Below are 22670 nucleotides of genomic sequence, written 5' to 3'. Positions count from 1 at the left end.
CCAATACAATAAATTTTTAGTCTTACAAATCCACCCAATTTTCAGGGCCTGCTTTACAATGTCAAGCAATATTTTTATTAGCTTTAAAATATCCAAACAATTATTTGTTCTACCCTGCAAATTCAAGTAAAAATTTTTGTATGTTTACAACAAGTCCGGTTGACTGGCCATTATATAACTGGTTGACATGGAGGCCGTATGTCTTGGCCCGGCGTGTGTGTTAAATATAACATATGATCGCCCAAATAAAGTTCCAATCACGGTAAGCATTATATTTCTTTATATATACATGTAATAAATACATTAATCTGTTCAAAATTTGTTAATATCAAGCTCATCGTTGATAATAATGACCAAAAAAGACGTGGAAAAGCGCGCTGCAGTTGTCAACAATGGTGGTGCGTGCTTTTTTTCAACCATTACTACTACCACCAAACCCATGACAATGCGCAAGCTTGTCAGCTTGTCCTGTAGCAACATATATAAAATGAATATCTGAGGATAAGATGGAACAGCCAGGTCAGTTTCAAAGATTACAGTATATATTTTTCTTAATTTTTTGTAGACACCAAAACTCTTCAACTCACCCTTGCAATCAATTGCAAGGGCCTCACACTCAATATCGCGGCTGATAGAAACCACAGAGACACCAAAGTCACTTTTAATGTCCACAATAACAACACGCTTGCTATTGCGCTCAGCTTTGAAGAACCAGGGACAGTGTGCGTCAACCTTACACCTGCGGCCACTCCAACCATAACATTTGAAGAGGAGGAAGAGTAGAACCCTTTAATCTTGGAATTTCTCCAAGATCTTTCTAGTTGGGCCTAAATTTATATGATCAGTAATATATTCATACAAGGGGTAGGAGGAGAAGTAGGATGCATATGCTAGTTCAATAGGTTCCACTGCTCCAATTGAGCTAAAACTTGGCATGCACTCCGTCTATTATAAATAAAAAATAATGGCATGATTAAAAGTGGCCAGACTAACCCCTGGAGTATGCTATTCAAGGTGCACTTTTTTGCTAAAACATTATACAGTTAATTGTGCAATAACAAGTAAAGTTATTCAAATTCTGATTGCAGATTCAAATTCAAACACTTTAAAACTATAGGACTACAAAAAAAAACCAAGAAAAACAGCCCAATAATGCCCCAAAAAGTGCCTTAACCAGTGCTAGCAAAGCATATAAATTAGCCATGGTGTTACTGATCTGATAGCATGATGTGATAGCATGATGTGATGGCATAATATTAGGAATGACTACATAGATAATATATATAGATATGCAAATATCTTATCTAACAATCAGGCTTATATCTAATCAAAAGATAATGAAAAAGTGTCAGGAGAGGACTCAGTGATGAAGGAACAGCAGGCAAAACAACGGATGTGAGTGATTGACCAGGTAGAGACTGAGAAATAAAAGGCGCCGGGCACGTACTACTCTACACATAGATACGTGACAAGTGTGTACAAGGTCAGGTGTCTGACATCACCCCCTCCTTAAAAAACACCTCCCTCAGGAGGTGCAAAGGGGAAAATACAGCTAGAAAATCTGTACACGGGTGCATCAAAACCCCAGTGGGGAAAAAAACTACCGCAGGCAAAGGAGAAAATACAAAACAAGGACTAGTTACAAAGATATGTGTGTCGTTACAGGGAAACATTGTTGGCAGTCAAGTAGGTAGAAATGATATTGTTGGGGTTGTGAATATTAGGCGGAGTGTCCCAAATAGAATTGTCCGGGTGGGAATCCTCGAAGAGTACCAAGAATTGAGTATTATTGCGCAAAGAGCAATGGTCAAGCACTTGAGCGAAGGCAGGTTTGGTAGGCGCCAGTGGAGTGGAAGTAGCAGGGTTGTTGTTTATCTGAGAGGGGAAGGCAGGTGGGCAAAAGAAAGAAAGCTTTGAAACATGGAAGACGTTGTGGATGCGCCAGGAAGGTGGAAGTTTGAGCTTGTAAGACTGTAAACCAACACTCTCAACAATCTTGAAAGGCCCGTAATGGCAAGAATTGAATTTCTTGATGGGACGTGTTGTCTTAATATCCGCGGCATCAAGCAGTACGTTGTTGCCGGGGTTAAACCATGGAGCCTCTTTGTGGTTGTAGTCATAGCCATGCTTCATGGCGTTGGCGGCGAGTGCAAGGGCAGTCACAGCATCCTTGCACAGATCCGCCAACCTGGAAGCAAATTCATTAGCATGGAGCACCCTAGAATCAGACTCACAACATGGTTGCATCTTGTGCCGGGGATCCTGAGGTATTCCTTGATTTTATAGTTCATGCACTCTGTTTGGCTGTTAATCTGTGGTTGGAAGGTGGTTAAAAAGTTTTCTAATACACCAAGGAGGGAGTTTAGTGCATGCATGAAATTAGAAATAAATACTGAGCCTCTATTGGAGATGATGTGGCAGGCAAGCCAAAATTCTTCCAGATGTTGTCCCGGAACAGTTGTGCCAGACTGTTAGAGGTAAGAGTCTTCCGGCAGGGCATGATTTTCACCATCTTGGAGAGCCGGTCAACAACAACGAGGATTGAATCAAAGCCTTTTGACTGCGGCAGGTCTACAATCATGTCAACAGAAATGATTTTCCAGAGTACAGTTGGGATTTTATTTGGAGTCAGCAGACCATAGGGTTGTTGACGGATAGGCTTGCATTGCTGACAAGTTAGGCAGCTATCAACATAGGCCTTGGCATCTTTGGAAAAGAAAGGCCACCAAAAGTCTTGCTGTACAAGCTCAATAGTTTTTGAGCAACCTGGGTGACCAGCAGTAGGGGAACCATGGTTGGAATGGAGAATATGCTCACGGAAATTGCCACAATTGAGCACAAAGACCCTATTGAAATAGCACAGAATACCATTATCAAAAGTCCAGCTGTGCAGGTTACGGTATTTTGTCCAGGCAAGCTCTAAGGGCTTTTTGCAGCTTGCAATTGTCAGGGTTTTTCTAGTTTCTCCTCTTTATCTTCACAGAATTATCTTATCCTTTCATTATCTTATCAATTATCTGATTAGATAGTTTATTTCTTTCATCACAGTCTTCTTGCTCCACTTTTTTCTAGTAAATTCTATATGATTCCTAGTCTTACTTATCCTATGATGTCACTTTTATTCTAAAATAGCTGTAGAGTATAAATACTGGACTTGTAGGTAGCTGTAGCTTCAGCTTCAATCTCTTAGGATATCCACTATCATTGATGTGATCTCTTGGAATCATTGAGTCTCTCTCACTCTCTTATTTTCTCTCTGCTCTCTTACTCTTCCTCTGCTCTCTCTCTCTCTTGTTTGATCTTTGTTGATGGCCTTGTCACACTAATTATAGTGTTGCCCTGACAGTGATCTCAGTCAGCAGTTTGTTGTTAGCAAGATCAAGGCCTGATGTGCGCCAGATGTGTTCTGGCTTGATGAGTGTAATGTTGACATTGTTCTTTCTATCTTTATTGTAATCTGGCTTTTGGGACAGGGCATCTGCACAAACCATTAATGAGCCTGGTTTGTGGATTAAAACAAAGTTGAACTCAGCTAATTCAAGGGACCAACGGGCTTGTCGACAGTTTAGCTTTTGCGCGGTCATGAAGTACTGAAGATTTTTATGGTCACTATGAATCTCCACGGGTGTGTCGCAGCCATGGAGGTATTGCTGCCAATCTGAGAGTGAGCGCATAATTGAAAGTAGCTCGCAGTCATGGATTTCATAGTTCCACTCAGTGTCGACTCAATGATTCTAAGAGATCACACCAATGATAGTGGATATCCTAAGAGATTGAAGCTGAAGCTACAGCTACCTACAAGTCCAGTATTTATACTCTACAGCTATTCTAGAATATTCTCTACATTACATCATAAAGGAAGGTTAAAGAATAAAAATAACATCATATAGAAAAAGGATGAGTAAGACTAGGAATTATATAGAATTTACTAGAAAAAAGTAGAGCAAGAAGGCTGTGATGAAAGAAATAAACTATCTAATTAGATAATTGATAAGATAATGAAAGGATAAGATAATTCTGTGAAAATAAAGAGGGGAAACTGGAAAAACCCTGACATCACACCCTCTCTAAGGCACATTTTCCACAATGTGCACATGGATGGGTTAGTTTAGAGGGTTTAAGAAGAGGAGGAGGTTCAGTAAAGTTAATAATAGGAGTGAAAGAAAGTCTATCAAAGGTCACAGCAGAAATCCTTCTAGGTGCTGAAGGGTGTTTGGCATGGAAGTTTTTGATAGCCTTAGAAGCATTTTTCAAATGCTCTGCAGGCTCCCAAGTGCATTCTTCATTAGGATAGTTCTTCCACTTGACCAAATATTGAAGTTTGTTTCTAAAAAGTCTGCTGTCCTTGATAAATTCAACTTCCCACTCAGGATTTTCTCCTTGAATGACAGGAGGTGGTCTAGAAGGAGGCTTTCTTCCTACAATATCTGGGTGATAAGGTAAAAGTTTAACCACATTAAACACTGGATGGATTTTCATGGTAGATGGCAGCTTAAGCTCATAGGCATTAGGGCTAATAACTTTGGTAATTTTGTAAGGCCCATATCTTTTATCATCCAATTTCTTGGAGGGCTTATTAGTTTTGAGGTCCTTGCCATCCAACCATACCAAATCCCCAACTTTGTACTGAGTTGGAGTACCTCTGTGTCTATTATAGAATTTAGCCATATCATTAGTAGCTTTTCTAAGTGCAGACTTTGCTTCTTTTCTAGCTTTTTCCATATTTTTCACAAAGGTATCCTCAGTGTCCATTTTACTATCTTTAAGGAGTTCAGTGCCCATTCTGGGATGTCTGCCATTATTGAGCATAAATGGTGTCTGTCTGGTTGAAGCCTGAACTCTATTGTTATAAGAGAATTCAGCTAGAGCTAACCATTCAACCCAATCATCTTGTCTATGGTTTATAAAGAGTCTAAGATACTGCTCAATTTCTTGGTTAACTCTTTCAGTCTGACCATCAGTTTGGGGATGGTAGGCTGTAAATGAGGCTGTCTAGATACCAAGTATTGAGTTGAGTTCTTTCATAAACCTTGAGACAAACTGTGTACCTCTATCACACAGAATTTTAATAGGTAAGCCATGGTGTTTCCAGACATAATCTCTGTATAGTCTGGCTGTCCCTTCAGAAGTGATTTCATCTGTAGTAGGGATAATGTGGATCATTTTACTAAGTCTATCCACAACCACCATAATGGCATTATACCCTTGACATTCTGGTAACTCCATAATAAAGTCCACAGAGATGCATTGCCAGACATCAGAGAGAATCTCAGTAGGAATTAAAAGGCCAAGAGGTTTGGCTGGAAAGGTTTTGGTTCTGTTGCATCTATTACAACCTCTGGTATAGGCTGCAATAAAATGTGACATTCCTGGCCACCAATAATTCCTAGAGACTACCTCAATTGTCTTCCATTTCCCTGAATGTCCAGCAATGAAGGCATCATGGTGCAGTTCTACAATCTTTCTTCTAAGATCTTTGTCCTTGGGAACATACACCTTCCCCCTGTAGAGAATAAGGCCTTGTTTTTCTGACCATTCCTGTCCTTCAATCTTCTTGGTAGAAGATTTCTTAAGCTCCTGAACTGCTTTGACCACCTTTTCATCCATCTCCTTAGCTTCTCTAATCTTTTTAAGAAGATCATTTTCTGCACCAGTAATGGTAGCATGACCCTGCTTGAGAGCCTGGATTTTAAAGTAGGAAGGTTTGAGGAGAACTACATTTTGGTTATCATTCTCCCCCTTTTTATGATCTGGTCTCCTAGACAAAGCATCTGGCTTAAGAGATCTTTTACCAGGCCTATGATGAAGAGTAAAATCAAATCTGGACAGGAAGAGTGACCATCTGGCTTGCCTTCTGCTAAGCTTTTGGGCAACCATAAAGTATTCTAAGTTTTTGTGGTCTGTCCAAATCTCAAAGAAATGTTGGGTTCCTTCAAGATAATGTCTCCATTCATCTAGTGCTCTGATAATAGCCAGCATCTCTTTGTCATGGATCTCATAATTCCTTTCTACTTCAGATAGACTCTTAGACATAAAGGCTACAGGATGTCATTTCCCATCTGATCCTTCCTGAGATAAAACAGCCCCAGTAGCATAATCTGAACTGTCTGCTTCAATTTTATATGGCTTGTTATCATCAGGGAAAATCAAGACAGGTGAAGAAGTGACTTTCTTCTTTAATTGGTCAAAGGCTTCCTGCTGTCTAAGACTCCATCTCCAGACTGTTCCTTTCTTTGTCAATTCATGAAGGGGCTTAGCAATGTCTGCAAAATCCTCTATGAACCTTCTATAAAAATTAACAAATCCCAAGAATGATTGGACATCCTTGACATTTTCAGGTTCAGGCCATTTAGAAACTCCCTCTACCTTGACAGGATCCATCTCAATCCTGCCTTGTGAAATGATTAGTCCAAGATATTCAATCTTTTCCTTTTCAAATTCACATTTCTCTGCTTTAAGGTAGAGTTTGTTCTGTTCTAGGATTTGCAGAACTTGCTTGACTACCTCTCTATGATAATCAAGAGTCTCAGTAAAAATTAAAATATCATCCATGTAGACAATGACAACATTTCCATCAATGAGCTCAATAAAGATATCATTCATCATAGTTTGGAAGGTAGCAGGACTATTGGTTAAACCAAAGAACATGACCAATGGTTCAAACAGCCCTCTATTGGTTCTAAAGGCTGCTTTCCATTCATCTCCCTTTTTGATTCTGACATTGTTAAATCCCCACCTAACATCAAGTTTGGTGAAGTATTTGGCTTTGCTGAGTTTGGTGATAATGTCAGAAATCAATGGAAGGGGGTAGGAGTTCTTGATGGTCATTTCATTCAGTTTCCTATAGTCCTGGACAAGCCTAAGAGATCCATCTTTCTTCTTGACAAAGAATACAGGAAAGGCCATAGGTGACTTGGAGAGTCTAATCCTGCCAGATTTCAGATTTTTCTTTAAAAAGGCATTAAGTTCCTTTTGTTCATTGGGAGAAAGAGAATAAATCTTGGATCTGTAAGGTTTAGAACCAGGTTTCAGCTCAATAGCATGATCCCAAGGCTTTCTGTCTGGTAGCCTATCAAAAGATTCCTTTGAAAAAACACCTTTAAACTGATGATAGTGCTTAGGAACAGTTTCTTCAAAGGTTTTCTTAGGAGAATCAGCTTGCTAATGAGACTCTTCTGCTAATCTTTGAGACATAGTAGAAGTAGCATTAATAGACTGCTTCTGAGGATGAAGATATGAGATAAAAATTCTGTCCTCAAGCTCAATCTCAAAATCAGAAGAATCTTCAATAGAATCATCTCCTTCTTCATCAAATTGAGGGAGTTTCCTCCTTTTGACTGCAGCTATTCTCTGCCTCTTTCTTCTGGCTCTTTTGGCTTCCATTTGGCAGTCAGAGGCACATCTAATGAACTGAACATCACCTGTCTTCCAATCAACATCTGGATTATGGTGCCAAAGCCAAGTATGTCCAATGATAGCAGATTTGTCTCCCAAGTCACAAATAGCAAAGGTGGCCCTTTCTGTATGGTTCTTGTGTACCATAATTAAGTCTACTTCCTCATGGATAGAGCCACTCTTATTGAGAATACCATCAACATTATAGACTGGAATGGCTCTAGGAAGTTTTCTTGTGTTGAGATTATGATACTTCACAAAACCAGAATGCAGAAAGAGGCCAGTAGCTCCAGAATCAAGCAAAGCATCAACAGATAACCTTTTTTCTGTGTCCATTGTCTTTAAGATGACAGACAAATGGGTAGAGGTTTTAGGATTATGGTTGAGGATGTAGATCTTTTCAGGGAAGGTAGAAAGAGAGGAAGAAGAAGACATGATTTCTACACCAGAATCTGAAGACTAAGGATCAAGTCTGTCATTTTCATTTTCTAGTACATTAAATCTATTCCATTGGGACATATCTTTTACCAATAGTGCTTCTAAAAATTTTTCTTTTCCTTATCTTTCTGCTCCTTGCCTTCCAAGATTAATTTCCCAAAGTAGTCAGCCAGTTCTTCATGGGTCATGGCATTGATGTTAACTGATGACCTGCAGTTTACAGCCTTATGACCAGGCTTTCTGTACTTGAAGCAAACAATTGGCCTAACTGACTTCCATCCAGAGTCAACCTCCATGGGAACTACATCTGGTTGCTTTGCCTAAGCACTAAAGGTCCTTAAGCTGCTGTTAGAAAAGACTAGAGGATTTGGAGTAGGCTTAGGAACAGCCTTGGGAGTTGGGGCTTTAAAGAAGGGAGAAGAGGAAGAGAAGGAAAGAGACTTGGTAAAGGCCTTACTCTGTCTCCACTGCCTATTTAGCCTAATACTCCATTTAATCTATCCATCCAAGGTTTTGGGCATGTCAGGAACATAGTAGACTGCATTCCTGAGATTTTTATTAAGCCCAGCCTTGAATTGGTTTACCAAAGCAGCATCATTATACCCAGTATCTGAGATCAGAGCCCTAAAGCTAGCAACATACTCATCAGCAGTCTGCCTGCCTTGCTTGAGCATGTGCATTTTATGCTTAGCTGTGTTGGAGGGGTCTGAATCTGCAAACACTTCCCTAAATTCATAAACAAAGTCAGCCCTAAGACTTTCTTGGGACTGAGCATTGTCTATTACTTTAGTCTTCTCATATGCCCACTTCCCAGCAGTACCTGCTTTTATATGAGATAGAGCACAAATAACTTTCTGAAAGTTATCTGTAATCCCTTTCCCATAGAAATATAATTTGAGCTGACTGAGGAAGTTTTTTGCCTTCTCCATAGAACCATCAAATGGATCTGGAGGTGAGACTTTAATGACAGAGTGTGAACAGGAAGGGGCAACATGAGGGGTAGGGAAAGAGTGAATATCTAGAGCAGCAGGTGGTGGTGGTGGTGGTGATGATGGTGACTGACTGACTGGTTGCTGAGGGTGTGGTGGAGTGGATGATGACTGCTGCTGCTGTCTAAGAAAATTCAACTCTTGGGTAAGGAGCTGGACCTGATGCATGAGCTCTTCCATAGAAGGAGTGGTGGGAGGCAATTGGGAGGGGTCCATGTCCATGGGTAGGGGTAGGCTCTCTGATGTGTGTGTGGGAGAAGCTATCTACTGAAAGTGCCCTTGAAACTATACTAAATACTCTAAAAAAATATCTATCTACTGGATACCCAGTTGTCACACCACTCAGGGCTCTAAACCTAGGATCACAGGGTTACTGGATATTTCCTAGACCACCAAAAACAGAACACTAGTAGGACTGTGTCTACCCCAACAGTTGGTATCCCTATCTACTAAGTTCACACACAGCACACAACAGAGAGTAGGAAAGATGATGAGCCAAAGGTCTTGAGGAAAGGTCTTAAGGAAGATGTTGAAGGTTGGTGGAGAAGTAGAGATTGGTAAAGAGATTGGTGAAGAGGTTGGTAAAGGGGTTGGTAGATTGGAAGTGGAGGAAAAAGGTTGAGGTGATGATGTTGAAGAGGTTGAAGAGGTGAAGAGTTTGGTGTTGAAAGAGAGATGGTGGAATTGTCTTGAGAGAGCTTCAATCTTCTGTCAGGGCAACACTATAATTAGTGTGACAAGGCCACCAACAAAGATCAAGCAAGAGAGAGAGAGAGCAGAGAAAGAGTAAGAGAGCAGAGAGAAAATAAGAGTGTGAGAGAGACTCAATGATTCTAAGAGATCACACCAATAATAGTGGATATCCTAAGAGATTGAAGCTGAAGCTACAGCTACCTACAAGTCCAGTATTATACTCTACAGCTATTTTAGAATAAAAGTGACATCATATAGAAAAAGGATGAGTAAGACTAGGAATTATATAGAATTTACTAGAAAAAAGTGGAGCAAGAAGGCTGTGATGAAAGAAATAAACTATCTAATCAGATAATTGATAAGATAATGAAAGAATAAGATAATTCTATGAAGATAAAGAGGAGAAACTGGAGAAACCCTGACATCCAGTGGCATAACCCAAGCTATCAGCCTTAATGCGGAAGGGTGCATTATCAATGGGCAGCGACAGGACAATACCATTACAGCAAGCTTCTTTCAAAGATGTAAAAGCGAGGGACTCATCTTGATCCTACTTCCATGGTACATTACCGCCAAGACAGTTCAAGCAAGAAGACATCTTCAAAAAGTCCTTGATGAATCGCTGGTAGAAGTTGATGAAACCAAGGAATTGCTGTACATCCTTCTTGCAGTATAGGACAGGCCAGTTCATAATAGCTTTGATCTTCTTTGGGTCCATCTTGAGGCACCTGTTGCCAATGATAACGCCTAGGTAGTTGACCTCGGTGGGTTTGAAGACACATTTCTCTGGCTTGAGATAGAGCTTGTTGGTCTCCAGGATATTGAGGACACGCTGAACTAGCACGCGGTGTGAGCCGAGATTGTCTGTGAAGATGAGGATGTCATTTATGTAAATAATGACATGTCCTTTAGCAATGAGCTCCCTGAAAAGATTATTCATCATATTTTGCAATGTCACAGAAGAGTTAATCAAGCCAAAAAAAACATCACCAAAGGTTCAAACAGGCCAAATTCCGTTATGAACGCAGCCTTGTGCTCGTCACTTTCACAAATCCAGACATTATTGAAGCCCCAGCAAACGTCAAGCTTCATAAAAATCTTTGCACCCTTGAGCTTGTCCATGAGGTTGCTAATGAGAGGCAAGAGATAGCAATTTTTAATTGTCATATTGTTGAGCTTCCGGTAGTCCTGGATAGGTGGAAGCAAAGGGTAAGATTGAATCACGGATCTGACCAGTCGATTTCTATTCCGCTATCCATTCCTTGAGTTTCTTTTGCTTATATGGTAAAAAAGGGAAAATCTTAGCTTTGATTATTTTTGCATTGGGTTTGAGATTAATTGCATAGTCCAGGGGAGTTATGGGGGAAGCTTATCAAAGCTATCCTTGGAGAAAACGTGTGCAAAGTCAGATGGGTACCTACCATTTTTATGATAAAATATAAGCAGATGATAGCATCCTCATATCTTTCTAGCCAAGGTTTAATTAATATGAAATCCCAATGACAAGTTATGATATGAATTAAATTTTTCTTTTTATTCTTGTCAGACAGATTTATCATATTTTGCCATAAATCTATTATAACTTGCCATAAATTTATCATATGTAGATAGATATTAGATATGGAAATTAATGATATATATTATTAAACACATGGCAACATTATGATATAGAATGATATGAAAATTATGATATAGGGTCTATTAGACAGATTTATCATTATTTGCCATAGATCTATCATTTTTTGCCATAAAATATATCATTAGCAAATGATATAGCCAATATTAGCTAGATTATACTTATCTTATTGTAGATTATCTGTCAGATAATTATTATCTAACAGACTATCTTATTAGATAGTACCTAGTTATTTTTATAAAGATCTGATCTAGGCATCTATATCAATGACATCACTGCTTAGCCTTCCCCTTTGCCTCGGCTCCTGGCTCTATAAATAGAGCTCATCCTATGCTACTTTTGGGCATTGCTAGCAATGGATTGGGCGCTTTTGGGGGCATTTCTGGACCGTTTCCCTTGGTTTTTTTTGGTAGACCTATAGTTTTAAAGTGTTCCAATTTGAATCTGAAGTCAGAATTGCAATATCTTTACCCATTCTTCTACAATTAAGCATACAATGTTTTGGCCAAAAAGCGCACCTTGAATAGCACCCTCTAGGGGTTGGTATGCACCTTTTTGACTATGCCTTTATTTTTTATTTATGTTAAACGGAGTACATGCCAAGTTTCAGCTCAATTGGAGCAGTAGAACCTATTGAACTAGAATATGCACCCTACCCCTCCCCCTGCCCCTTGTATGAATGCCTTCCTGATTAGATAAATTCAGGCCCAACTAGGGCTGGGTAGGCGCCTATTATACCAATTTTTAAAGCCCAAAATTTTGGTGCAATTCTAAGATTTAAGGGTACTACCCCCCACTCCCTCCAGAACTTGTGTATTTTATTATACCATAGGATGGGCTTTCAGACCATTAAAAAACATGTAGATGTACTACTAACAGTACATAGAGTCCAAAAAATACTCTTAAAAGCCCACTGCAACAAGGAAACATACTGATTTAACTAGGGGCATGAGAAGAGGTATGGTAGATTATTAATCAGGTCATATCTTTACAAATACTTCGTTATAATTCATACTCTTGATGTCCACAGATACCTATTGATGCCTTCTAAATATCATTTTAGCACCTAAAGAGATCCATCCATTAGATGAGATGCTGCAGAGAAAATACCATTCTTCATCAGAATGCATAGTATTTTTGCGTTTACCATATATAAAAGATTATAATCAGAGAATATAAAAGCAGGATAGTATAGACCCAAACTTTAGCTTTCTAGAACATCAAGGATGTTGTGCATCGGACCAGTGGTGGTTGAGATATGGAAAGAAAGGTGTTGAAGAACCTATCAAAGACCCGGATGGATATTGGCCTTTATTTATGCTTTGTTTGTGGTCACCTCTTTGGCTTTCCTCCAAGATACATTTTGACATATCTCAGCTCATACTCATTGGATTTCCATGAGTCAATATACCACAGATAGGTGTCATTTATAGCTATACAGCCGTATAGTTTATGTATTTTATAAGTGTTATCTTCCACATCATATTTTGCTTTTCCTCCATTTTTAAACAATAATGCTTATTCTTCTTGTACCATCTTGTTAAGCATTCTGGCCATTTGGCACCATTAATATAATATGTAGAGGACCTTAGTAGCTATTTGGGAATGTAAGGTATGTACATTTTAGTGAAGTATAAGCAGTGATATGGTTATATTATGTTGCACATCCAATACCTTCTTATTAGCTTCATAACCAAGGTGTTCTTTTTCATGTAGATTATTTCAGAGATATTTAATGCAAATATGCTACTGTTTAGAGCAGCATTACATATCTATATGTGCTAGTAATAGTCATTCTATCCCATAATAAAATATACAAGTTCTGGAGGGAGTGGGGGGTAGTACCCTTAAATCTTAGAATTGCACCAAAATTTTGGGCTTTAAAAATTGGTATAATAGGCGCCTACCCAGCCCTAGTTGGGCCTGAATTTATCTAATCAGGAAGGCATTCATACAAGGGGCAGGGGGAGGGGTAGGGTGCATATTCTAGTTCAATAGGTTCTACTGCTCCAATTGAGCTGAAACTTGGCATGTACTCCGTTTAACATAAATAAAAAATAAAGGCATAGTCAAAAAGGTGCATACCAACCCCTAGAGGGTGCTATTCAAGGTGCGCTTTTTGGCCAAAACATTGTATGCTTAATTGTAGAAGAATGGGTAAAGATATTGCAATTCTGACTTCAGATTCAAATTGGAACACTTTAAAACTATAGGTCTACCAAAAAAAACCAAGGGAAACGGTCCAGAAATGCCCCCAAAAGCGCCCAATCCATTGCTAGCAATGCCCAAAAGTAGCATAGGATGAGCTCTATTTATAGAGCCAGGAGCCGAGGCAAAGGGGAAGGCTAAGCAGTGATGTCATTGATATAGATGCCTAGATCAGATCTTTATAAAAATAACTAGGTACTATCTAATAAGATAGTCTGTTAGATACTAATTATCTGACAGATAATCTACAATAAGATAAGTATAATCTAGCTAATATTGGCTATATCATTTGCTAATGATATATTTTATGGCAAAAAATGATAGATCTATGGCAAATAATGATAAATCTGTCTAATAGACCCTATATCATAATTTTCATATTATTCTATATCATAATGTTGCCATGTGTTTAATGATATATATCATTAATTTCCATATCTAATATCTATCTACATATGATAAATTTATGGCAAGTTATAATAGATTTATGGCAAAATATGATAAATCTGTCTGACAAGAATAAAAAGAAAAATTTAATTCATATCATAACTTGTCATTGGGATTTCATATTAATTAACCCTTGGCTAGAAAGATATGAGGGTGCTGGCATATGCTTATATTTTATCATAAAAATGGTAGGTATCCATCCTGGGAGACTGTCAGGAGTTGAGAAACAAGAGGAGTGAATACTTTCAGGATTAGCTGCAGACTGTCTCAGTTCTGCAATAGATGATTGTAAAGCCAAAAACTGGGCAAACAAAGAATCAAGGCAAGAACAAGCATTGTGAAAATCAACAGCAAGCGAGAATCTGAGTAGGTGATTTAGTGTTGACAGTACAAATCTGTAATTCTCGTGAATAGCAGCAAAGCAGGTAGTTTCACTTTCTATTGCTAGAAAAAGCTAGTCAGCTTCTAGGAATAATTTGTTGAGACGGTTGAGGGTGGATAACACAAAAGGCTACGGAAGAGTAGAGTCAGACAGTTTGGATGTAGGAAGAGTATTTTAAAACGCTCTAGAGATTGAGAATGGTTTTAGGAGGGAGGTGATAAAGATGATTAAAGAGTAAGGAGATGTATTTTTTTGTTTAAGTCTCTACCTAATGTCAGAAGAGGACTCAGTGACAAGGGAACAGCGGGCAAAACAACGGATGTGAGTGATTGACCAGGTAGAGACTGAAGAACAAGAGGTGCCGGGTGCGTACTACTCTATGCATAGACATGTGACAAGTATGTACAAGGACAGGTGTCTGACAAAAAGCATACTAAGATCAATGAAAAAACCTCAAAAAAGTGCTCTATAACTAATAAAAAAACTTTAGCAAAGTGTAACAAAACTTATAAAAAATACACTAACATTCTCATTATCTATGTTATATATATTTTCTTTCTTATAAACCCTTCAACAGTATTCAGAAGAATGTGCTTACACTTGTTATTGTTTTTTATAATCAGTGGTAGGTACTAGTGTCAATACTTCGATTTCTCTGCTGGTGTTGCAAGTTGTGGAGATATGTGTAAAAGACCATGAGATAAGTCAATGTTTGGAAGAAGTAGAGTGGTGACGGGGTATGCATTTTATTGACCAAACTTGGTGACAATTTGGTTAATGAATGCTTTTTGTCTAAGTTTGATTGTGTGTGCTTCAAGATTCCATTCAACGGAGGTACCTAGAAGCCAGTTAATTGGACCCAATTGCATTAGTTCCATGTATTTCTCCAAAGTATTGAGGAATTGGTTGGTGGTCTTATCACAATCTCCAATGATAGTGAAGTTGTCTGTAGCGGCTCCAACAATGATATAGCTGCCATCCTTGTTGAATTTGTAGAACAGTGCTTTGTTGGAATGGCTAACCGTGAGTTCTAGGGTTGCAAATGTCTTGCTGATAAACTAATAAAAGCAAAATGCACCTTGTTTGCTGCCATAGAGTGGCTGCCATAGTCTACAAACAATTTGAGATAGGTCTAGATAAGCTAGGTTTGCTAGAACTTTGTAGAAGTTGAGGTAGTATTGTGGTAGCTTTATGTAAATAATCTCATTTGGATTGTTTGTACCATGTAGATAGGCATTTTTGACATCTGCCTAGACAATTATGGCATCTTTGTGAGCTGCTACAGAGAGTATGGAATGTAAAGTTAAAGGTTTGATGGTAAGAGCAAAGGTTTCTTCATAATCCTTTCCATATTCCTACTTATAATCTTGTAAACAGAACCGGTATCATACCACAATTTTGATTGGTGATGAGATATTCAAATTGGATTTATGTATACATAACATCCTCAACCCATGCAGTTATCTGTTTCCAAAGTCATCCACACATCTTATTTTATCAACACTTGTCATATGGGAGCCACATTATTCCGGATCATGTCATTCTATTGGATCATCAAGGCTATGCAACAGATTAGTCATCAATCAAACTTCATAGCACTCTGCACTGCCTTGCACTGCCAGACTGTCAACTCTATTTTTATCAACTCAATGGTCTTACTCAGCATTAGACTGCAGATTACTCATATTAATTTATTTTTGGTTTGTTTTACTCATCTTTTGTGTTTATTTATATCTTTTCTATTGTCTGTGGCACTTTTATTGTCTTTGTCTTACCAATCTTCTATGTTTTCTGACTCATCCTTGCTTCTTTTATCTAATCTGTATTACCATTCACCTTTGTTGTACACTTCTTTCTTACTCATCCTATTCATTTCTTATCTATTGTTGTGTTAATATTGACATGTTTTATTGTTCTTGCTTATTATTATGCTTGTATAGCCTTATTCTTAATACTTTGTATGGTATATGATTTGGTTTTCAGTAGCTTAGATTGGTATTTTATTCACGTAGCTTTTAGTATAAAAGCTATAATAAAATTACATGAAATGACAGGAAAGTTACATCCAGTCCCCACTTTCTTCAAAGCAAGTCAATTTAAGTCAATCCACATTGATTCATTCCAATTCTAAGCTCAAGTTTAAGCCCAAGCCCAAGCCCAAGTCAAAATCAGTTATCAGTTCCATACTCTGACGTAACCAAGTTCACATCCATTCATCCAAAATCATTTTGCTTTTCATTGACAGAGGATTTTATCTGAGACTAGTCTTCCTTCTCTTCCAATGCTTCTTCTTCCCAGCGTTGAAGATCCCACTTCTATCCAAACATCCAGAACCTTCTTACTTCCTCTTCTCCATCCAATCTGTTACCAAATCTTCCCTTTCTATGCCTTCCAACCATTGCCATTAGGAGTTATTTCAAGACATTCTTCCCTCCATCAACTCATCTGGAGTGATTTTATTCAAGACAGACTTAGTCTTTCACCCTCAATCCAGTCAATACTCCTGCAATATACCGATTCATTCCAAGCTTCAGAAAGATTGTCAATTTAAGGAATCTTTCATCTTCACTATCTGTTTACCAAGATTCAGCTATTCAATGATGTTCCTACTCCCGATCACCTTTTTATTTTCTCCCAAACGTCCCCAATTCTCTTCAGACTACTTCTTTAAGGTTCACCTTTATTAATTTTCTCTACGCAACCTACTCACCTTCATCACGCTTTCCATATACACCTGTCATCCAATTTCACAGCTCTATTCTATTTTCTGAAGATTTATTTACCATTGTACCCAGAAGACCCAGGTATCCACTTCTTACTATTTCACTTTCATTACCCTTCACTATCTATACAATCCTAATCTACTTAAATCCTAGGCAACACCCTTCCTTAAGAAACTTAGGTAAAAGTTTTGTCCTGTCTAGTCTGGACCATTCTTTCCCTGGGGTTTGTGTTTGTTAGATTACTTATAGTTTATAACTAATCACAAACTTTGATCTACACCAGGCTTTGTAGCAAAGGATCTTGCCACTTGCTTTTTGCTTTTTTCAAAGTGTCCATATGCCATCTATGATGTTGACATTGCTAGGGTCTTTGATGAAATCAAATGTTTGGAATTTGTTGATTTGGTTGAGTTCTTTTTCCACTCTGTCCATTTGTTTCCACGTAAAGCCTTGCTAACAGATGGTGTGTCTTCTCTTCCTGCAGCTAAAGCTTTCTCAACAACTGTTTTGAGCGCTTGAGCGGTGAAAAAATCACTAATTGCAATGTCTTCTTCATTCTTCTCCATGGTGGCAATCATGCCTGCACCTTCGCCACATTTTGTGATATTCTTATTGGAATAAAACCCAGAATTATGTTGCAATTGTTTAGGCCTTTCAAAAGGCTGTGTGTTGCATTTTGTATTGTTGGATTTGGTAGATCTTTGGTGTGAATATTGGGTATTTGGTAGAGATTGTATTTTGAAGGGTGCTATAGAAGGTTTGTTTTGCTTCAAATTGTTCTTGGTTATTTCTGACTTGTTCAATATGTTTAAGAGTGCGTTTAAAAGCTGCTTCTCAGATCTTTCCAATGCTATCTTTGACGTAGGATTTGGTGTAGAAATAGTAGAAATAGCCTTGGTATGATCAGGTTTAATTTCCAGACTGACATTCTCCCCCTCAGAGCAAGCTGTCTCTGGCAAAAATGTATTGTTTTTGTTAAAATAAATGTTGCATTCAACCGTTATCTTCCTAGCCTTGCTCTAGTAGATTTGATAGCCTTTTAATTTGTTGTCGTATCCGACAAAATGCGCTTTGATTGCACAAGGTCCAAGTTTTCTATCTTTTAGGTTCTTGACTTTAACTTAAACAGCTTTTCCCTACTCAATTAGATTGGAAAGATCAAGTATTTTGCCTGTAGCCTTCTCATGTGGTGTTACACCATCAGGAATTGATTGCGTTGGTGTGCGGTTGTCCACCCAAACTGCGTGTTTGACTGCCTCTGCCCAGAAGTCTACCTTGAGTCTGGATGCAATTATTATTGCTCTATTCTGATGCTCCATTGCTCTGAGGTGAGTCATAAACTGTTAGGTATTGTTTGGTGCCTTGTTTGGCAAGATGTTCATTGAACTCTATAGATGTATATTCTCCCCCTCAATCTGAACCAAAGATTTTGATGGTTTTAACACCTCTATGAATCTTTGCCCATGCTTTGTATTTCAAATAAGAGTTAAGCATCTCGCTTTTCTCCTTCTGGAAGTAGATTTGCATCTTTTTGGTTGCTTTATCCTTGAATATAGTGTAATATGAGGCGCCGTCTAGTGATTTGACTCGTGCTGGACCTCATAGGTCACTTGTGACTTTGTCTCCGTATTCTTTTGTGTTATCCAAACTCTCCTTTAGAAAGGATTTTTGGATTGCTTTGGCTTGTATATACACATTGCAGTATTCCGGCTTTGAGTTGAGATCAAGATTAATGCCGGTAATGTGTCCATTTTTCACCATGTCTCAAAGATCATTATGGTTAACGTGACCCATTAGACAATGGAGTTGACTAATGGAAATGATTGTATTGGCAACATTCGCATAAAGTGCTGGTTTTAGAGAAGTTGTGTGCTCGGAAACGCAATAAAAGCCTTGTATTACCAGTATAATTCTGACAATTTGACCTCCAGTAGATCTAGGCTTGCAGATTATGCATTTTAGACTATTCATAAACACAGTATATCCATTGCAAGTTATAGTAGAGATAGAGATGAGGGTAAATGCCATTACAGGCAAATAATAGATGTTAAGAAGGGTAACCAGTGTTGGTTTTTTGCCAGCGCCTATTGGGAAAACAATCTTCATGTTTCCTCTTCTAAATGCATTAACAGTGCGTCTGTCAGCCACTCGGATTGGGGATGGTTCAATGTCCGTGTAGTCAATGAGCTGATCACGATTGGGGGTAAAATGTCTGCTTGAACTGATTAACTAAATGTATAGTAAATTACAAAGCGATGCAAATCAATTCAATAATTTTTTAGCATTCAAAACCCAAATAATTTTAGAGCTTCATCCTTTAACTCTGCATTTGGATATAGCGACACAGGCTGCTTTAAAACCATGTTTTACATCCCGCATACATCTTGTTTAGTCATATTGTGCATTGCTGTAGTCGTCATATGTTTGTGAAAAGCCACTAGGTCACAATATTGGAGACGGTAGCATTGATAGGGAGATCATTTCGGTTACCAATGGTAAATGCTCCTTTTCTTCTTTGTTCTCTCTGTAATGACAAGGAATGCTTTAGAATAACACACTCATCCAGTCATATTGTGCACATTGCAGACATCATGTTTGGATGAATCGTGCTATATGGTTTTTGAGAATCTGTCAGGACCAAGGCAAAGAAGGAATGTCAAGATGTACCTCACGGAATGACAGACGTATCATGTTGGAAACTTCAGCAAAACCTATAAATTGGGATTTTTCACCGGAGTTGAGCGTCAGGAGTTTGGACGGCATTTACGTTACCTCAATCGTCCGCACTGGCATAGTCATAGTTCAGCGGAACGGCATGAAGGATACAATATTGTTGTTTACAGCTAAGTGTTATAGTGCGTCCTTCTTAATAGGGCGGCGAAAACAGGGGCAGTGGACAGAGGCATTGAAAAAAACAGACACAAACAAGAGACAGAGGAGAAACAAAAACAAACGCAAAAAACCAAAAAAATAACAATAAGAGTCATGGACTAACAAGCTGCTCACGCAGCAGTCCAAGTCGCGTTTCTCGCAAGCGTTGCACTGACTCTCTGCGCCTGGATACTAGAGACCCCCTTCAGTATAGTGGCAAATACAAACTTACATTATACCGGTTTGGACTTGGAGACGTTCAAAAACAGATTTAGACAGATATCGGAGCTTGAAAATAAAATCAAGCGGCGCCTGAACCCACTTGAAGTCTTGTCACAAGCAAATCAATTTACTTTCTTCAAATCGTCACCATCCCTCTGCCCACAGATATATCTGGGGGCAGGTTCCGTGTACCCGTCTGCATATACTAATGCTTTATCTTCAATGTAGCACCTTACATGCTTTCCTTTAACCCAAACTGGTAGATGCTATTTCTCTGGTGATAAGTGAGTAATAGATGACTCGGTGCTTGTCACTACTGACCCACATCCTAGAATTAACTGTTTTAAACACTAATTGAAAGAAGATGGAATAAGTTGAGTACATATTTAATATACTTGGCATTACTAACTTCACTCATAAAAGGTCCCAGACACCCAAACACTTGAATGCAGACTCTAAAGGCATGTACTTATAAGTATATGCACTTTTTTATTGGTATTTTCCCCTTTTTTAACGCATATATTCTGGTCCTCCACTTACCTATACTCCTTTTAGTTGTTCTAAATGTTTTAACCTGTGTCTGTCTCTGCTTCCGTGTCTTCACTGTTCACACTTTCTTTCTCTACTACAGACATAGTTGTCATATGACACATTACCTCTATCCCCATCTATGTGCGGCTTCTGGCATGCATCGGGTGTATCTGGTGGGTAGTGTCGTAGAATGAGGAGTAGGAGATACAGTGGGAAAGGACATGTTTAGAGACACTTGTCTATATCATTGGGTACAGCAGGTTTGGTATTAGATTTAGGTTCTGTTTAATTAGTCTTATATACTTATAGTATGTTTTATGAATATATAAACTATTTTTATTATGATTTTTGTGTACTCCATTACAATGCCATAATTCTTGCAATTATAAAAACATTGGATAAGATTGTAAACCTTGAAAAAATTTATTCATGCTGCAATATTTCTGTTTTCTTACAACATTTCAAGAGCATTGTAACACAGTGCAAGAATTTCGAAGAAAAAAATATTTTATTAGGTTTATAATGCTTTGTAATCTACCTGCACTTTTTATGATGCTGCAATCAATAATGATTCCGTGCTTTTCCACAGTGGAAGCATTGTGTGCTTCATCCATGTTGTTAAAATCTGATGTTACAACAAGTGCAGATTCTTCATTGTCACATGGATTGAAGTCATCTAGAAATGATGTATCAAAATCAGGGTTAATGGCAAAGTAATCATCTTTGAGTATGGCCAAAAAGGCTGCGTCATCAAAGTCTACAAGAAATGTAACATCCTTGCAGTTGTCTTTCTTAGCAGCTGTATATGCTGCCTTTGATTTGCCTTTATCCGCAACTTGTTTTTTCCATTACTCAGATGCCTGGTCTGATTTTCCGCCACCTTCAGCATAGCAATTGGATTTTTTGTGACTGGTTTTTGAATAGTTGGAGCACTTTTTCTTTGACTTTGCCTTCCCACGCTAATTGCCTTTCTCTTTAGAGTCATGGAACAAAGCGGCTAGTGTAGCATTCTTTCTTGCTTTGTTTAGATTTTACTTGGATTCCTTGTTGTAAGCTTCTTTGTAGATAAATAAGATAAGATTGCTGCTTGATAAGGTTTTTCTAGTTGATCTGGCAGATGCATTAAGTGATGTGAAAAGAGGTCAATAGTCGGCAGGCAAGCTTAATGTGTGCTGAAAATAAGTTGTCATTGATTGGATTTTTTATATCTGCAAGTTTTTTGCACAATTCAAGCATACCAGTGATGTGTATATGCATATTTGAGTCTTTAACATATTGACTAGCCACAAGCTTTGCAAGAGTATTGGTGTACATCATGATACCTTTTTTCTCATGCATTGTAGTGAGTTTTTGCCAAACAAGTGCCGTCATAGCTTTGCCTTTTATTTCAAGAAAAACAAAGCAGCTAACAGTCTTGTAGATTGCCTCTCGGGCTTGTGCCTGCTTCTGCTTGTAAAGGTCAAGCTCAACTTTGTATTTTTCTAGTTGCTCCTCAGTTGTGGCTATGGTTGACTTCCTAATGAAGTATTGGCTGTCTTTTTCAGGCCATGGTATTTTGGGTTTTCTTGTGCTGCCATTAAGGTGACGTGTGAGTCTCTTGGCGGCAAAATGATTAACCATCTGGGCTTTGTAAGTGATCCAGTTGGATCTGTCTTTGAGAAGTTTTGGAATGTTAACAAACTTCAGGTTGGTTGATGACATAGTATAGGATGTTGAGTCACCGGAGCCCATCACAAAAACTAGATTTACAAAGTGATTGTTCTTGATAACCAGTCAGAACTGTAAGTGATTTTGAATGTCCTACCCATTTGATTATATTGATGCTACTTTAAAAACAGCTTCATGAGACCAAATATTCTACATACGGCATATTCTATCTTCTTAATGGTTTGCCATGACAGATATTTTTACTTCTCCATTTCCTTCAAAGAAACCCTTACAGGAATTATTTACTATTTTACCGCTAGATACAAAGCAACAAATACTAATCATTTAACATCCCAATTATTCCTCCAGCAAACCATACATTGATTCTATAAGGTTTTGGTGGAAGGTGATAGTGACTCAGAAGGTATAAGGCTTTTTACTGTTTCCTACAAATTTTTTCTCAGATTTTTATAAAATGTACTATGTCC

General features: G+C 38.3%; 2 protein-coding genes across 2 annotated transcripts; one reads left to right on the top strand and one right to left on the bottom strand.

The window, feature by feature from the left end:
- Nucleotides 1-349: 349 nt before the first annotated feature.
- JR316_0005138 (uncharacterized protein) lies at nucleotides 350-783 on the top strand (the record flags this gene model as incomplete). The annotated part of the gene is made up of 2 exons (XM_047890902.1): nucleotides 350-398; nucleotides 566-783. 2 exons carry the CDS (start codon nucleotides 350-352, stop codon nucleotides 781-783), a joined length of 267 nt encoding a protein of 88 aa, XP_047750663.1.
- Nucleotides 784-21566: 20783 nt separating this feature from the next.
- Nucleotides 21567-22236, bottom strand: JR316_0005137 (uncharacterized protein; the record flags this gene model as incomplete). The annotated part of the gene is made up of 2 exons (XM_047890901.1): nucleotides 21567-21589; nucleotides 21774-22236. The coding sequence occupies 2 exons, from the start codon at nucleotides 22234-22236 to the stop codon at nucleotides 21567-21569; spliced, it is 486 nt and encodes a 161-aa protein (XP_047750662.1).
- Nucleotides 22237-22670: the final 434 nt, after the last annotated feature.

Source organism: Psilocybe cubensis, chromosome 4 (assembly GCF_017499595.1).
Source record: "Psilocybe cubensis strain MGC-MH-2018 chromosome 4, whole genome shotgun sequence".
Taxonomy (NCBI): Eukaryota; Fungi; Basidiomycota; class Agaricomycetes; order Agaricales; family Agrocybaceae; genus Psilocybe; species Psilocybe cubensis.
The sequence above is the reverse complement of the archived record's forward strand: the minus strand, read 5'-3'. Positions and strand labels throughout refer to the sequence as shown.